Here is a 17,214-nt window from a genome sequence, read left to right as displayed (position 1 = left end):
CTTACCGTTTACAATAACAGTAAGTCATTCCTTGTCAATATCGGTGTAGTCTGGCGCAGGTTCTCGCGGACCTCAGTCAGTCGCGGAGCTCTCCGACCGGGTGTCCTAACCGGCTGCCATCTTCCACTCCCTATGTGCTCTACTTGCTGTACATACCCGATATCGGCCAGACGCAAGGCTATATCTTGTCAGCAGGGGCAATAGATTTTTGCTTGGTTAAGGTCACATATTTACCAAAAACCTCCAGATCATATTTTCCTAAATATGCATTTTGCTTCATGACAAAATGTAACAGTTTTCAGCCATTACAGTGTAATGTATTTGGCATAAGGACAGAAAAGGATAAAGCGTGCAGTCATGCAATGCAGGGCAAAATGCACAACTATAATGTATGCAGTAGATTATAATGGGATTTCTGTTTTTGAGTAGTTATGTACTTTCCATTTGCAGAGGAAGTGTGGCAGCTGGGGTTTCACAAATATGTTTTTGTTTTTTAATAACGCTGTGTGTGTAATTACAAAGCATTTGCCATTATGCCTGATGGCTGTTCTTTCAAAACTGATCTTTGCTGTATCTCAGTCTATGAACTCAGTATGTTTGACAGTATCGGTGATTCGGATGTAAATACACGTATGTCTTTACTCTTATAGGCTATTTCTTTTCATTTTTGTAGTTGACAGGTTTTGGGGCCACTGAAAGTTCACCTTTGTTTTAATCACTGCAAAATGGAAATTTCCTGCAGGAACTTTGGAAAGCTTAGCCAGTCATTGTGTATTTTTTTCCAAAAGAGAAAAAGGCCTGCTTCAAAAATTTGTCGGACCACTAAAAAAAATCCGCAGGCCATTATATAAGTTAGTAGTTTGTACTGTGGATGAATCAGTGAAGTAAATAGAAAACAAGGGGTTATTATTAAGACCAAGTATACCAACTTGCTGATCGTGAAATATTCAAGTTAATGGCCCACTGTGAGCCTTCAGAATGTAAGCAGTACAGCTACCCCAGTAAGTTATTTCTTTATGCTTTGCATTTGTATTATGTTAGAAGATAAACTGCAAATACAAATTGGATATGTGAAGCCTAATTGTAATGACTGTACTATGTGGCAGAACACTTTAGCATCTTAAATTAGTATTTGAACTAAATGTGCCATAAAACGCAGTACACACACTCTTTGGTATGTTTTACCCTGTCTTAATGTTTTGATGTTACTTTTCATACAGTTGACAGCAAATGACCTGCAGGAGAATATCACAAAAATAAATAATGGCGTCACCTTCATGATTAAGCATTCCCAGAAACTTTTCAAGGTATTTCTGCATATGACTTTAAAATGTGGATTAGGAAATATTGTTTTTATGTATATAATAGTCTGTACCGAATATGTAATGTATTCATTTCATTTTCACTTGACCTTCATTGCAGTCTTATTTGTGTTACCCTTTATTTGTTTTATTTATTTATTTTGTGCTTCTTCAATTCCGATTTGTGCTGAACTCTTTAACTTTCTACAAATTCATTCACTTTAAATACTGATGTTGAGTGTGGGCCTCTCATATTGGGGTGTATATACAGTATTATTGTGTGATTAAAAGTGGACCTAAGAAAAAAAATTATACAGTGCCACAGCTGTACATGAATTGTATTGAGCTTTTTATAGGTCAGTCTGGCTGGTCTCTTCCATTATTAAACACTCCCCAAGACAGTCACTGATTTTAAAATGGCAATCAGACATGTAAACCAGTAAACAAAGTGTGTCCTTACTATTACTTGTTTAAAATACGAAATATGGAAGTGGTTATGTCTCCTATCCCGTGGGGCATAGCTACTGAGTGACACCTTCATATGTCAACAGATTTGTTTTGCTTGACTTATCAGATACAAATCCTCTTAAAGTAATTCGCACATTGCTAATTCTTCCACAGAACTTGTCTTGTGACCTCTTGTAGAAATCCTTGAGGTAAACCCTTCGCAAATTAGTTTGGGCTTTTTTGGAGTTTTAATTAGAAGTGTGGAATCATGATTTAGGAAGTTGACTTGGAAGCACTGAACTTCAGCATTATCTATTAGGACTCAATGTAACTGGTTAGTGACGGAAGAACGAATACATGTTTAACATGATGAACCCAAGCTTTCGCTGCTCCCGGATAGAACTGTATAAGGATTGAGATGGAGAAAGTTTTTCCGACTAAGCCTAACACAATTTCTTGTGCCTTCGACATGATCTGATCATAATCCTTGGATGAAGAAATGGGGATGTGTTACTCTTTGCCGTTCAATGAAAACATTAAAAAAAATGAAGTACGGAGGGTGTGGCCAAGCCGAGTGCTAAGATGGCCGCTTAGCTCGTTTGCTCCGCCGACCTGAGCATGAAATCTGTAACTTATCCGCTTCTTACTGCCTAAACTGACGCTGAATTGCCAAGATTGGAATCCAGACTGGCTAATGATCTCAGCGACGTCGCTGGTGTCCAAGAAGATGCGACGGAGAGTCGGCAAAGTGATCTGTGACATTGGGCCACACGGAGACGAGAAAGAGGCTGTGCAGCCGGCCGGCCGGGAGCACCACCGGCAGTGAGGGACCTCTGAAATCATGGCCCCTGGAGTGGGGGTAGACCGCTGAAGACACCCCACCGAGAAAGGTGAGTGGTCCTGGATCATGGCTGCCAGGGTCCGCGATCTCAGTGCTGCAGAGCGAGAGCCGCTGACGACTTGGTGTGGAGAAGTGCCGCAAGTTACGGGCAGGCGAGGCGGACCGGAGGGCGCGTCTTTACTGATTCACCGGCGGTGGTGAAAATTGCTTCCACCACTATCGGCTGACATTGTGGAGGGAAAGAGGCCCGTAATACGGCATTGGGCGGTGACTTGGACCCCCCCCCCCCGGCTGCACCTCGCACGGCCCTGTGTGCGGTAGATAGCGCGGAAGCAATACCGAGGAAGGGCAGACTTGACGACCGGGAGCCCTGGTTCTGGGCCTATATTCCATACCCATACCTCAGACTGTGAACAGCGTTGGGTGGCTCCCTGTCCCGTGCTCTGCTCCGTGAATGGAGCATTGGCAGCAGCGCTCTGAGGCTTTGCACAACTGGCAGCCATTGTTACTGTACGAGTGTGTGTAGACTGCAGCTTCCTCCCCTAACATTGACTCGGGGCACAGTTCTGGCGAAAGTTAGACCGCGCTCGGGGGCTGGGAGACCAACGCAGCGTGGCATTCGAGGTACTGCACTGGTCGCTCTCGGGCTGTTAAGGTCGGAGGGGAGGATTTTGATGACCCCACTCTTGGCCGTTCTACATTGTCCTTCCCACCAGTCACAAGAGGGCCCGGTCCGGGAGATCCGCAGTCATCATGACTAGGGGCTGCGGCTCAAAGGCAGCCCTCCAGACTAAACTGTTGAAATATGCATGAGACGGGGGTCCTGGCACGAGCCCCAAAGGACAATCAGACACCTCTGACAAATCTGAGCCTCGAGGGAAACCAAAAGACCCATCCTTGCAGGATATCCTCGACGCAGTTACTGCTGTCCGCACATCCCTGGAGTCACCTATAGACAGGGTTTCAATGGAGGTGTCTCTTATCAGGGAAGATATGTGATCCATGAACTCGCGCTTAAAGGACGTAGAAATTAAGCTTACCTTCCTGGTGGAAGATGGGTCTGAGTTGCAAAAAAAAGGTTGAGGACCTACAATCACATTCCGTGAGGCTGGAGGCGCAGCTGGACGACTACAAGGGGCGCTCCAGGCGCAACAACGTCCGCATAATTGGAGTGCTGGAACGCGCGGAAGGGCCGTCTCCGTACCTTTTCGTGGAGGATTTAATCCCTAACTACCTCAATCCACGTGAACTCCAACTTTTTCTCAGTGCAGTGAGCGTGCCGGGGGGGGAAGACTGAGGACTGGCACCCCCCGCGACCGCTTCTCGCCAGAATATTTAACTTCCACAACAGGGATGTTATCCTGCAGTGTGCCCGATCCGCCTCACCAGTGGAATTCCAGAGCAGTCACATCACCTTTTTTCTGGACTTCACCCTCAGCGTGCAAGGACAACAGCGAAATTTCCTGGAGGTTAAGAAGGCGCTCCGAGACAAGGACTTGAAATATGCAATGTTGTTTCCGGCCAAGTTGCGGGTGTAATCGGAGGGGAAATCCTGGTACTTCACCACTCCGGAGGAGGCCTGGGACTGGCTGGAGGGTTGGCGTACTGCGGGCCGCCGCACTCACCATGCTGGGGATGTGAGGAGGGACGCGATACCCGGGCTTCTGGTGGTGGCTCGCAACAGATGGACTTAACTGAGGCAGCGGCTGGTGTCGAATAATTGGTCCGTATGTTTTTCCTTCGGGCGGTGCAAAGGCTTGGTGATCATGGATGGTCTGAGTCGCCCGCGAACATTGCGTCCGATATTTGTTATTCTGTGATAAAATGTCATAGATGTTCCTGTTGTCTCGAACTTTGTTTTTGTTTGTTCCCCTGCTGATCTTGTGGGTAATGTCGGATGTGTGGTTGGCCCATGTCTATGCTCTCACCACAAAGACGTTAGGCCATTCTGGTTAATAATGAAAAAAAGGAGTATTTTAGGGATGGGTGCTCGGTTGCGACATACAGTCCCGAAAGTGTTTGGAAGGGTGTGCGATAGGCACTCTGCTAGTTTGGGGGGCGGAGGTTTTGTCACTGCCGAGCAGGGAGGAGGGTCTGGGGGTATGGACAGGGGGAGGGCGGGGAAGAGTTTTTGGGTGTGTTTTTTGTAATGTGTTTGCTTAGGCATGTCCTTCTTGAGTGGTCTCGAAAGCAGATGGCGACAGATGGGTTAGCTGATATGCTCTCTCCTTTTTCAACGTCCCCCCTGTCTGTCCGTCTGAAACCCCCCCGCCACCACCCCACCCCCCTCCCCACAGGATATGCTCTTTATATAAACGCACCTTTTACGTTTGACGTTAGAGGTTGAGTGCCGCGCATAGACAAAAACTCATCTTGTTATCCTGGAACGTAAATGGGTTGGGGGACAAAATTAAAAGAGGAGTGGTTCTCCAGTTTCTGAAACGGCACTCGCCCGATGTTTTATTGCAGGAGACCCAGTTGCTGGGAAATGGTTGCAAAGCCCTGTTGCGATGGGGTTTCCAGATGGTCGCCCACTCTGCCTTTGGTTCTGGTTCCCGAGGGGTGGGCATTTTAGTTCGCAAGTCCTTCCCCTTGATGGTCAACACGATTCACACGGACCTGCCGGGTAGGTTTGTGGTGGGGTTTGGGAGGGAGCAGCCCTCAATCTGTTATCAGTGTACATTAAACCGGAACTGTACACCCAGGCATTTAGTGACCTGGGGGGTCACCTCCTGAATCTACTGGACGGGAGATTGTTGATTTGGGGGGGGGGGGTTTAACTCTATTGCTTCTGACTCACTTGATCGATGGCCCCAAAAAGATCTGCCGTTCTCACACAAAGGTGTCTATAGTTTTATGGGCGCTATGGACCTGGTAGATGTCTTGAGGTACATGCATCCCAGGGAACTTCAGTACACACACCTCTCGGGCCCCCACCGCTGCATGTCGTGCATAGACTACATACTTGCACTCACACAGATCCACGACGTTAAAGACATCCAACACTTGGCTAGGGGGGTCTCCGATCACTCGCCGATAATGTGCAGGATGGAAGTGGGGGAGCTCCCGGCTGGCCGAGTTGCACCGATTTAACTAGTGGTATCTTAATATTCCCCCTATCAGAGAGAAGGTGTTGGAAGAACCCGATCTTTATTTCCAGGAAAAGCTGGCTTGGTCATTTCATCTTGCTCCCTTTGGGAGGCCTATAAAGCGGTCATCCATGGGGTCGTGTTGGGGCAAATTGCTGGGCAACGGAAGGAGACGTCTGCGGCTCTAGTGCGCCAATGGAGTGAATTCCTAGAATTGGAACACGCGGTACGTCCGCAGAACTCTGAGGACGTGCGCCAACAACTCCATATCAAGACGCAAGAATTCTCGGACTTGGCTCATTATAGGGCTACACTTGGTAGGGTATATGATATCGGTGACAAGGCAGGCGAACTGTTGGCTTGGCTTGACTGCAGAGGGGGCACGGCGTGTAGTAGTAGTTCTGATAGATACATCTGCCGTGTGGATTCCTCACCTTGTGAATATCCCCCTTGCGTCAGCAACATTCGGAAATTCTTTTGTAGCCTCGCGCCGACGTGCACTCCCGTATTACTGCTCCACAAGATATCGCGGATGCTTTCGGAAGACACTTCCACTCTTTGTACACTTCTCTCACATACTCGTCAGAAGAGGAGGCTTCATCTCTCCCACGTGATATCCAATTGCCGGCTCTCACCGCCGAGGAAAGCTCTGACATGGTGCGCGACCTCATGGTGACTGAAGTAAAGAAGGCCATCTACGATTTACGTAGGGGGAAGGCGTCGGGCCCCAATGGAATCCCCATGGAATTATATAAGCTGACTGGGCCAGGACCGCTCCATTTCTCACTGACCTGTACCAGGAGAGTAAGCAGACTGGAATTCTCCTTGAGATCGTAGATTAGCTAATATAACTGTAATCCATAAAATGGGCAAACCCGCAGATTTGTGTTCTTCCCATAGGCCTATTTCATTGCTTAACTGCGAGGCTGAGATCCTTATGAAGTTCCTTGCCACTCGCCTGTTGCAGGTTCTTCCTACCCTGATCCACCCGGATCAGTCCGGGTTTATGACTGCAGCGGAACACATCTCTTTTTCTCCCTTGCCTACATGGAGTGCTCTGCAGGGCAGATACGATTAGAGAGGATACGGTGGTGGTGTCTCTGGATACCACGTCGGCCTTTGACACTATTGAATGGCCCTACATGTTTGCCGTGCTCCAGAAGTTCGGTTTTGGCCCGGAATTCATTCAATGGGTACGCCTCCTTTGTCAGCCATTGGCAATAATTGGATATCTCCTGTTTTTTCATTGAGTAGGGGTACAAGGCAGGGCTGTCTCCTGTTGCCGCCCCTTTTCGCCTTGGCTCTGGAACCCCTGGTGGTGTGGATCCGTCAATACCCAGCTATCAGGGTTCTGAGATGGACGGATGGCTGGGAAGACTATATCACTGCATGCGGATGACATCCTGCTTTATCTTGCCTCCCTGGCAAAGTCACTCAACATCTTAATGGACATATTCCGTGTATTCGGCGATTTTGCGGGTTTGTCGGATCAATTGGTCCAAATCGGTGTTTTACGTACTTAGTGGACGGCAGCCCCGACTTGCCTACGGACGGAAGCCAAGGACGGGTTCAAGTATTTGGGCATATGGGTTTCCAAGGACCTATCTCGCTTCTATGCTGCTAACCTTCGACCTCCGCTGGCACTTCTGAAATCAGACGTTCCGCACTGGAGGTCGCTCTCCTGGGGGGAGCGGCATTGTTTAAGATTATGTCCCTCCCCTGGCTGCTGTATGTGCTGCAGAGTACGCCCCTCCCGGTCGCGGCGTCTTACTTCAAAGAGCTTGAGCCAACGGCGCAAGAGTGCTGTGGGAGGGCAGGTCCCCCCTCATTGCCACACAGAAACTCACTCTGGGATGGTTTGATAGTGGCATCGGGCTCCCTGACATGAAAAAATATTATTGGGCCTCGCAGCTCGTCGCTGTCAACCAATGCAGGTATTTTCGGCATGATGACCCGGCCTTTCGGACAGATCGTTGGCTCCTCCCGGGAGGCGGATTTGAGGGGGCGCTGTATCAAAAAATCTGTGTTGCCCGTCCTCTCTGGCTCGACTCTACATGCGGTACAGGCATGGAAAGACGCCAATAGATGCCTGGGTTGGGAGGGCAAGCTCACTCTAGTTACGCCTCTTTGGCACTGTGATCAGCTGGGTCGGTTGTCGCGTTCCCTGGGTTTTGACAAATAGGATACCATTGGAATCTCCAGCATTGGGGACCTTAGTATGTCGGGCGAGGTCATATCGTTTTCCCGATTACAGAAAGAGTATGAGATGGCCGACTCTGAGCGTTTTCGCTATCTTCAAATTAGACCCGCTCTGCTGGCGGTTCTCCCAAAGGGTGCGGATCTCCCTGAATCCTCCCCACTAGAGGATCTGATTCTTGGCGGCGATTTCCCAGAAAAGGCCATATCTCTCATATACAAAAAACTGCTGAACAACAACACGCCTGATCCGCCTAAGAAGTAAATGGGACCACAACGTGGCTGGGCTGGATGACGAGGAATGGCAGGCTGCATTGGTGTCTCCGCGCGATGTTGCCATTTCCTCTAGATTCCGACTAGTACAGCTGGAAATCCTTCACAGAACATATGTCAGGACCCTCACTGGTCCATATGGGCTACACCCAAGCCAGTGAATGTGTACATGGATGTGGGCAGGAGGGCACCTTTATCCATACTCTTTGGGAATGTGCAACCATACTGAAATATTGGGAGGGGGTGACACTTAAGATGGAGGAGGTGCTGGGGCAGCAGATACACAGGAATATCAAATTGATCTTATTGATATGTGGAACCCTACGGATCTCACCCCAAAAGAGAGAACCTGGGTCACATTGGGCTACATGGTGACCAAGTGGAAAATTGCCTGTGTGCATGGTAACTGAGGTTCCTGTATATGTGTCTAGAGGGTGTTCGAAGAAATGGTCACACATATGGGGGGCTTGGAACTAGTTTCGGGGGAACATATCTGAACCCCCTAGAAGCTCATAGGACAATGCCGCTGATGTTGAATAGGATGTGTTTTTTGATGTTTCCATTATATTGTACTGTGCAATGAGCTTTGATGTTTTTGCTAAATGTACTGCTATGGACCATCTGTGCAATTTTGGTGAACTGATTGTAAAAATGCCTGTATTTTTTCTTTTACATAAAAAATGTAAAACAAAAAAATAAGAAGTACAAAACATACGGATAAAGGAGTATTTTTAAGAAAGTATATTGATAGACACTACCGATAAAAAAAAAAAAAAGGAATATTATCCAAAGTGTGACCCAAAATAAATAACTAGTGAAATGAAATGAACTATTCTATCCATAGATGAAAGTTCATTTTATATGGCTTTGAAGGCAAATGGTGACAAAATCTACTTAAGAAAACGGTTCACCTGTAGATTTTGCACCAGTGTGTTGAGGTAGTTTAAGGATTCAAGCACAAAAGTTGATGGTAGACGTGCTTGCAATAAGTCTAATCACTGGGTAGAAATCTAACCCATTTTTTTTGTCCACCATGCCACATCACATTACACCCAGTCATATGCAAGTCAACCTTGATCCTGCGCCAGTTGGAACAGTCCAGCTCGAACTGCTAAGCCGGGTCCTCTCTGAACCAGAATACGAACACATTGAGAGAGGTTTTTGCTTGTTTGAGCCTCTTCAGTTGAGTGCAGCTTGGTTCCAATGGCACAGTGTACACGGGACCTGTGTCTGCGCAGACGGTAGGGCATTTAGGATATTACATCAAACACTCAAAAGGTGATTGGATTATCTGCAAGCATGTCTCCCATCACTGGCAATCACTCAGGGTAGCACTTTAACTCATTTTTTATGCACACTATGCCACCACAGATTAGACTCAGCCATATGCAAATGAGCCTTGGTCCTGCTCCAGCAGGAACAGTCATTCACTGTGAAACTGGGACCAAGCTGCTGAAGAGGCCCAGCTAAGCCCAACCTATTCTTGGATTGCTTGTGTTCCGGTTCAGAGAAGACCTACCTTGACACTTCGGGCTTGACTGTTCCCATTGGAGCAGGATCAAGATTGATTTGCATATGGCTGAGTCTAATTGTAGGTGGCATAGTAGGCAAACGATGGGCTGGAATGCTACCTGACCAATTGCTGGTGATTAAACTATTTGCAACCATTCCTACCATTACCTTTTGTGGGTTTGTAGTTAAAGGACTGATAGATATTGAACAATGACTGCTCTAAAAGAAGTAAAGGAGACAGCTGAAGTAATTTGACAGGAGGGTGCCTCTGAACTTCCTGTGACTGTGAATTGAAGATGTTAAACTTTTGCGCCTTATGCACAGAGCATTGTCTCCAATTACTGCCATTGCAGAGGGCAATCATGTTTAATAGAGACACTTCTACAAGCCCTCAGTTACGTACAGGAGCAGAGTTATAGGTAGCAAAAACTTAAACCAACTGTATAATGAACTGAAGCAACACAAATTCTGATGGGATTATCTGCTGTTGTGGTTAAATGCAATGCACTGCTTGTTCTTGCAGGCACCTGCGTATATCCGAGAACACTCCAGGCTGCACTATTTGGGCTCAACAACCCATGCTTCCAAGGTAAGAACAGCTTGCTCCTTGATAACTGCTGTGCCCATAGCCAGGATTTTTAGAGAATGAGGTTTGTTTGCAGGAGTTTGTCTTTGTATTTCTTTCTTAACTCCATGAACGTCCATTTCATTGGACAGCCTCCATATGCTCTATTATTTTTAAAGCTGCCTCTTATTTTAAAGCTTTCTGCCCATTCATTTATTCATTCATTCGATTTCAAAAGATCACAACTATTATGCTACCTTCTCTTGGAATATTCTAACACCCTGCGAAACTGCTTAAAAATGAATTGTGAAGTCTGCATAAAACAGATTACCTGTGGCTTTGCTCCTCGCTTTTTAGGTCGGAGGCCTAAAAGGCTGCGCTTGCGCAGTCTTAGGCCGGAGATTTAATGACTCCGTCTTTTTCGGATTTGGGGGCGTGATTTTTTGCATTCTTTAGCCCTGTGATGTCGTCCGTCGCTCAGGACAGCAAAACTACGCCCCCAAATCCTCAAAATCCGGAAGCTTGTGTCCGCCATTTTCTATCCTTCGCAGTGAAGGTAAGACCGTGTTGGTTTCCCTCCGTGCCTTCTTCCCCCTGTATGTTTCCCGCCCCCCTCCCGCTCTCCGTGTATTTTCGCTGTCCGTGTGTATTTGTGCCTTCTTCCCCCTGTCTGTTTCCTGCCCCCCTCCCGCTCTCCGTGTATTTTCGCTGTCCGTGTGTGTTTGTGCCTTCTTCCCCCGGTCTGTTTCCCGCTCTCCGCTCTCTCTTCTTTCAATGAACTGAAGGTCCTGGTGTTGATGCGCTCGGGGTCCGACCCGGAGCCCAGCAGCAGAAGCAGAGCCATGCGGGGTTTGGGGGTGGGTGGCTGCGGCTGGCCCCCTGGCGCCTCCCGGTGGGGCGATGACGAAGAGTACTATGGGCCCGGGGTGGCCGACCCCCCGCGGCCCCGCAGCCTCGGCCTGGAGGAGAAGGTGGTGCCTCCCTTGGACGCGGTGTCCCTCAGCAGCAGCCTGGACAGCAGCATGCGGACCCCCCAGTGTCGGATCTGCTTCCAAGGTCCCGAGCAGGTGAGTGCGGGACCCAGTCCCACCTGCGGCGTCAGGCTGTGTGACCCTGCTCCCCGGGGGAAGCCCCCCGAAGGGTGTGTGCTCCTCCATGGGGCACCGTATTTATTGTTTAGTGTCTTGGCGTGCCATCCTCATCTGCAAATGTGTCTGTGTGCCGTGGCCAAGTCTTTGTGATCAGGCGTGTGTGGGCCTATGCCTGGTGTATAGGGGGCCCTCAGCTTGGGGACTGAGTCTGGCTGTGTGATCCTCTGGGCATATAATGTATTCGCTGCTATAAAACGGGACTAAATTGTGTGGACTCTGGTGCTCGGGACACAGATGCTGCATAGCCCCGGGCATACGCGCATGGCTGTGTGGCACCCCTGTGCCAAGGCGCACTAAAGCCCCATCACAAAGGGCTCTGCTGTGTGGCCATGCCATTCAAAACCCTAGGTGACGAGGGCAGTGTGGTCGGGTATCACAACCAGAAGCAAGCATATGTTAGTGTGTAAACACGTACCTAAAATGTATCTGGGCCTGCACACTTCACACCTAACAGTGTCTTGGTGTAGACAACAGGAGCAAAAGCCCATGAGTTGGTTCTCACCACAAACAGTTGTGTCTGGGTTCTCAATGCACACTTCAAAAAAATACTAGAGCGTTCCATCTGTGGGGTGAATGGTGTCTGGTTTTGTTGTGTAGTGGGAAAGGTGTGTGGGCGTGACCAGCAATGGCACGTGTATCTGGACGTGACTCTAGGGGTGTCTGGATGTGTTACCACCAGTGGCAAAGACAAAAGGCGCCTGGGCGTGCCATGCCCAGGAGCAAACAGGTGTATGTGGACCTGCCGGATCCAGAGACTTCCGGCAAAGATGAACCGCGCGCGAGACTCGCAGCGCCTCGCTGTGCTGGGCTTCAGAACGCCGGGCAGTTGTGTGCAGTATGTGTCCGAGGTGGGTGCTGCACGAGCACCCCCATCACCAGGGCACAGGATGACGCTGTAAGCTCTGGAAAGCGCGATGCCCATCGCTGCTCCACCCGCGCGCCCAGGAGAGTTTAGGAGCCACAGGATGGCAGGCCCGAAAGATGCCATTTCTAGATCAGGGCTGCATAGGCCCTCCCTTCCCCTACCAGGCATCTGTGAGGGATGTCAGGCTTTCCAAACTAGGGCGCAGCCATTACTTCAACGCTCCACAACCACACTGTTGTATCGAAAGGCACCAAATGATCTGCCCTCAGGCCGAGCTCAGTCGTTGTCATGGATGCGGCCGTGACCCAGGCTCGTCTGGGGTGGTGGCAGTGGTTCCTTCTCCACCTGTTGACATTCTATCTATACCTCCAAGCACCATGCCGGCTAGCGACTTCTTCCACGATGTTGGTACCAGCAGCTAGGATGCTGGCATTTACACACTGGCAGTGGAGACATGGCACACCATATGGAAGCAGCACCCTTGGACTAGCCATGCTTTCCCGAGCGGGATGTTGCGGTGGAATTGGTGGCCATGTGCAGCCTCCCATAACACACAGAAGCTTCCATCCATCGAAGGCGCCGCCTGAATCCTGGCCGAGCCAGTGGATGGATGCTCCCCATCTTTATTTGTCAGAGCTAGTGATCTTTTGGTTTTCAAGTTAGGTCATACCTGTGGGGAGGCTGCTGTACTGAGACTGGGCTCCTACAGACCAGTGTTTTTGTTTCATTGAGGAAATGTTGTCCAAAGCCATCTCTATTCCCATTGCTGAATTGAAGCTGGAGGTTGTGTGAGTGTCGGTGCTGGCGTGTCTGGAGACAGGGCCTCCTCTATCACTACCACTAAAGCTGACTGATTCAGCCGGCCTATCAGAGGCACTAGTTCATTGAACAATCTCTCCATGTACCTAGATGCTGATCGAGCTGTGATGCAAGAGAGCCACCATTGAGTTTTTTGTAGGGTACCCTAACGGATATGGCAGTTATATTTCTGCATGCATGCATTATGTCCGTCTGTGGGGGGCATATGCTAGGAGGCCTCATAATGCTTGTTCAGAATTGCTTCCTGTCGCTGAATGAGAGAAATCTGCACTATCTTGGCAGCCTGTCTTCAGAGATCCGTCATTCCAACTTCTTGAAAGCAAGGTCGATTCCCTGATCAACTAGGGTTGATGCTTTTAATGACAAGAGCATCTCCTGTTAACAGATAAACCCTATTGCCATGGAGCAGAGCTCACTCACTTATATCACAAAGATGGTTGCCTTGTATATTTTAAGTTGTCGTGTACAGTGCACTTAACGTGGGTGGGGCTGAAAGTAATCCATGTGTGTGTACTTTCCTTGCTTTTGCTCTCTTTTATCAATTAATTGGCACTTTAACACACAGCCTCACTCTCCTTCAAAAAGAAATACATCGAATGAAACACTTGAAACAACTACTAGTTCAGCTCTCTTATTGCCTATAAGGAGTAGGACTGTCCACTGATAGCACAATGTGCCCAGGTAAGATGTGCTGGGTTCAATTTGTGTCAATACAAAGTAATACAAATGTATGTACAAAACAAAAAACGTAGGGCATACACCCGAAACTAGGAAATGGCAGCTTCTTCTGGGAACTGCAAATGATAGAAGTAACTCCTGCCACACCCCTCCTGACCAAAGCTGCCACATCCTTTTTAGTAAAACAGGGTCACAATCTCGTTGTTTTAGTCATGTTTCATTTTTTCTGTACGTTAGTTATTTTTAATGGAATATCTTTCATACGTGTTAATATCGAAACAAATTAACATTTAGAGTTACCTTTAAACATACAGAACTAAATGTCTTGTTCTAATGGGAGTAATTCAAACTAACAGCGGTAACTTTTATCTTTAATCCAAACTCATGTTTGGGAGAAATTGGTGATAAGTGATTGAAATAAACTAACACCGTAAAAAATGTGCATTCAACATATTTATTTTTTAAAGAATTTTAAATTGCTTTCCAAAAAAAGGATCTATGTTTGGCTTAGTGGATTCATTGTCGGCTGGAGAGCCATCCCTCCAAAGAAGCCCTATCTTTTTCGGATTTGGGGCGTGATTTTTTGCATTCTTTAGCCCTGTGACGTCGTCCGTCACTCAGGACAGCAAAACTACGCCCCCAAATCCTCAAAATCCGGAAGCTTGTGTCCGCCATTTTCTATCCTTCGCAGTGAAGGTAAGACCGTGTTGGTTTCCCTCCGTGCCTTCTTCCCCCTGTATGTTTCCCGCCCCCCTCCCGCTCTCCGTGTATTTTCGCTGTCCGTGTGTATTTGTGCCTTCTTCCCCCTGTCTGTTTCCTGCCCCCCTCCCGCTCTCCGTGTATTTTCGCTGTCCGTGTGTGTTTGTGCCTTCTTCCCCCGGTCTGTTTCCCGCTCTCCGCTCTCTCTTCTTTCAATGAACTGAAGGTCCTGGTGTTGATGCGCTCGGGGTCCGACCCGGAGCCCAGCAGCAGAAGCAGAGCCATGCGGGGTTTGGGGGTGGGTGGCTGCGGCTGGCCCCCTGGCGCCTCCCGGTGGGGCGATGACGAAGAGTACTATGGGCCCGGGGTGGCCGACCCCCCGCGGCCCCGCAGCCTCGGCCTGGAGGAGAAGGTGGTGCCTCCCTTGGACGCGGTGTCCCTCAGCAGCAGCCTGGACAGCAGCATGCGGACCCCCCAGTGTCGGATCTGCTTCCAAGGTCCCGAGCAGGTGAGTGCGGGACCCAGTCCCACCTGCGGCGTCAGGCTGTGTGACCCTGCTCCCCGGGGGAAGCCCCCCGAAGGGTGTGTGCTCCTCCATGGGGCACCGTATTTATTGTTTAGTGTCTTGGCGTGCCATCCTCATCTGCAAATGTGTCTGTGTGCCGTGGCCAAGTCTTTGTGATCAGGCGTGTGTGGGCCTATGCCTGGTGTATAGGGGGCCCTCAGCTTGGGGACTGAGTCTGGCTGTGTGATCCTCTGGGCATATAATGTATTCGCTGCTATAAAACGGGACTAAATTGTGTGGACTCTGGTGCTCGGGACACAGATGCTGCATAGCCCCGGGCATACGCGCATGGCTGTGTGGCACCCCTGTGCCAAGGCGCACTAAAGCCCCATCACAAAGGGCTCTGCTGTGTGGCCATGCCATTCAAAACCCTAGGTGACGAGGGCAGTGTGGTCGGGTATCACAACCAGAAGCAAGCATATGTTAGTGTGTAAACACGTACCTAAAATGTATCTGGGCCTGCACACTTCACACCTAACAGTGTCTTGGTGTAGACAACAGGAGCAAAAGCCCATGAGTTGGTTCTCACCACAAACAGTTGTGTCTGGGTTCTCAATGCACACTTCAAAAAAATACTAGAGCGTTCCATCTGTGGGGTGAATGGTGTCTGGTTTTGTTGTGTAGTGGGAAAGGTGTGTGGGCGTGACCAGCAATGGCACGTGTATCTGGACGTGACTCTAGGGGTGTCTGGATGTGTTACCACCAGTGGCAAAGACAAAAGGCGCCTGGGCGTGCCATGCCCAGGAGCAAACAGGTGTATGTGGACCTGCCGGATCCAGAGACTTCCGGCAAAGATGAACCGCGCGCGAGACTCGCAGCGCCTCGCTGTGCTGGGCTTCAGAACGCCGGGCAGTTGTGTGCAGTATGTGTCCGAGGTGGGTGCTGCACGAGCACCCCCATCACCAGGGCACAGGATGACGCTGTAAGCTCTGGAAAGCGCGATGCCCATCGCTGCTCCACCCGCGCGCCCAGGAGAGTTTAGGAGCCACAGGATGGCAGGCCCGAAAGATGCCATTTCTAGATCAGGGCTGCATAGGCCCTCCCTTCCCCTACCAGGCATCTGTGAGGGATGTCAGGCTTTCCAAACTAGGGCGCAGCCATTACTTCAACGCTCCACAACCACACTGTTGTATCGAAAGGCACCAAATGATCTGCCCTCAGGCCGAGCTCAGTCGTTGTCATGGATGCGGCCGTGACCCAGGCTCGTCTGGGGTGGTGGCAGTGGTTCCTTCTCCACCTGTTGACATTCTATCTATACCTCCAAGCACCATGCCGGCTAGCGACTTCTTCCACGATGTTGGTACCAGCAGCTAGGATGCTGGCATTTACACACTGGCAGTGGAGACATGGCACACCATATGGAAGCAGCACCCTTGGACTAGCCATGCTTTCCCGAGCGGGATGTTGCGGTGGAATTGGTGGCCATGTGCAGCCTCCCATAACACACAGAAGCTTCCATCCATCGAAGGCGCCGCCTGAATCCTGGCCGAGCCAGTGGATGGATGCTCCCCATCTTTATTTGTCAGAGCTAGTGATCTTTTGGTTTTCAAGTTAGGTCATACCTGTGGGGAGGCTGCTGTACTGAGACTGGGCTCCTACAGACCAGTGTTTTTGTTTCATTGAGGAAATGTTGTCCAAAGCCATCTCTATTCCCATTGCTGAATTGAAGCTGGAGGTTGTGTGAGTGTCGGTGCTGGCGTGTCTGGAGACAGGGCCTCCTCTATCACTACCACTAAAGCTGACTGATTCAGCCGGCCTATCAGAGGCACTAGTTCATTGAACAATCTCTCCATGTACCTAGATGCTGATCGAGCTGTGATGCAAGAGAGCCACCATTGAGTTTTTTGTAGGGTACCCTAACGGATATGGCAGTTATATTTCTGCATGCATGCATTATGTCCGTCTGTGGGGGGCATATGCTAGGAGGCCTCATAATGCTTGTTCAGAATTGCTTCCTGTCGCTGAATGAGAGAAATCTGCACTATCTTGGCAGCCTGTCTTCAGAGATCCGTCATTCCAACTTCTTGAAAGCAAGGTCGATTCCCTGATCAACTAGGGTTGATGCTTTTAATGACAAGAGCATCTCCTGTTAACAGATAAACCCTATTGCCATGGAGCAGAGCTCACTCACTTATATCACAAAGATGGTTGCCTTGTATATTTTAAGTTGTCGTGTACAGTGCACTTAACGTGGGTGGGGCTGAAAGTAATCC

General features: G+C 49.3%; 1 protein-coding gene across 1 annotated transcript in view; it reads left to right on the top strand.

Annotated features, from left to right (window-relative positions):
• Positions 1-17,214, top strand: part of LOC147669889 (rho GTPase-activating protein 19-like) — a gene marked incomplete at its 5' end in the record, with an annotated part of 203,955 nt that overhangs the window by 86,685 nt on the left and 100,056 nt on the right. The window contains 2 exons of the mRNA XM_086948173.1: positions 1,221-1,307; positions 10,183-10,248. Coding sequence (XP_086804299.1) covers positions 1,221-1,307; positions 10,183-10,248 — 153 coding nt within the window. The remainder of the gene's footprint in view (positions 1-1,220; positions 1,308-10,182; positions 10,249-17,214) is intronic.

Source organism: Lissotriton vulgaris, unplaced genomic scaffold, assembly GCF_964263255.1.
Source record: "Lissotriton vulgaris unplaced genomic scaffold, aLisVul1.2 SCAFFOLD_2914, whole genome shotgun sequence".
Taxonomy (NCBI): Eukaryota; Metazoa; Chordata; class Amphibia; order Caudata; family Salamandridae; genus Lissotriton; species Lissotriton vulgaris.
This window is presented reverse-complemented; position numbering and strand designations above follow the sequence as displayed.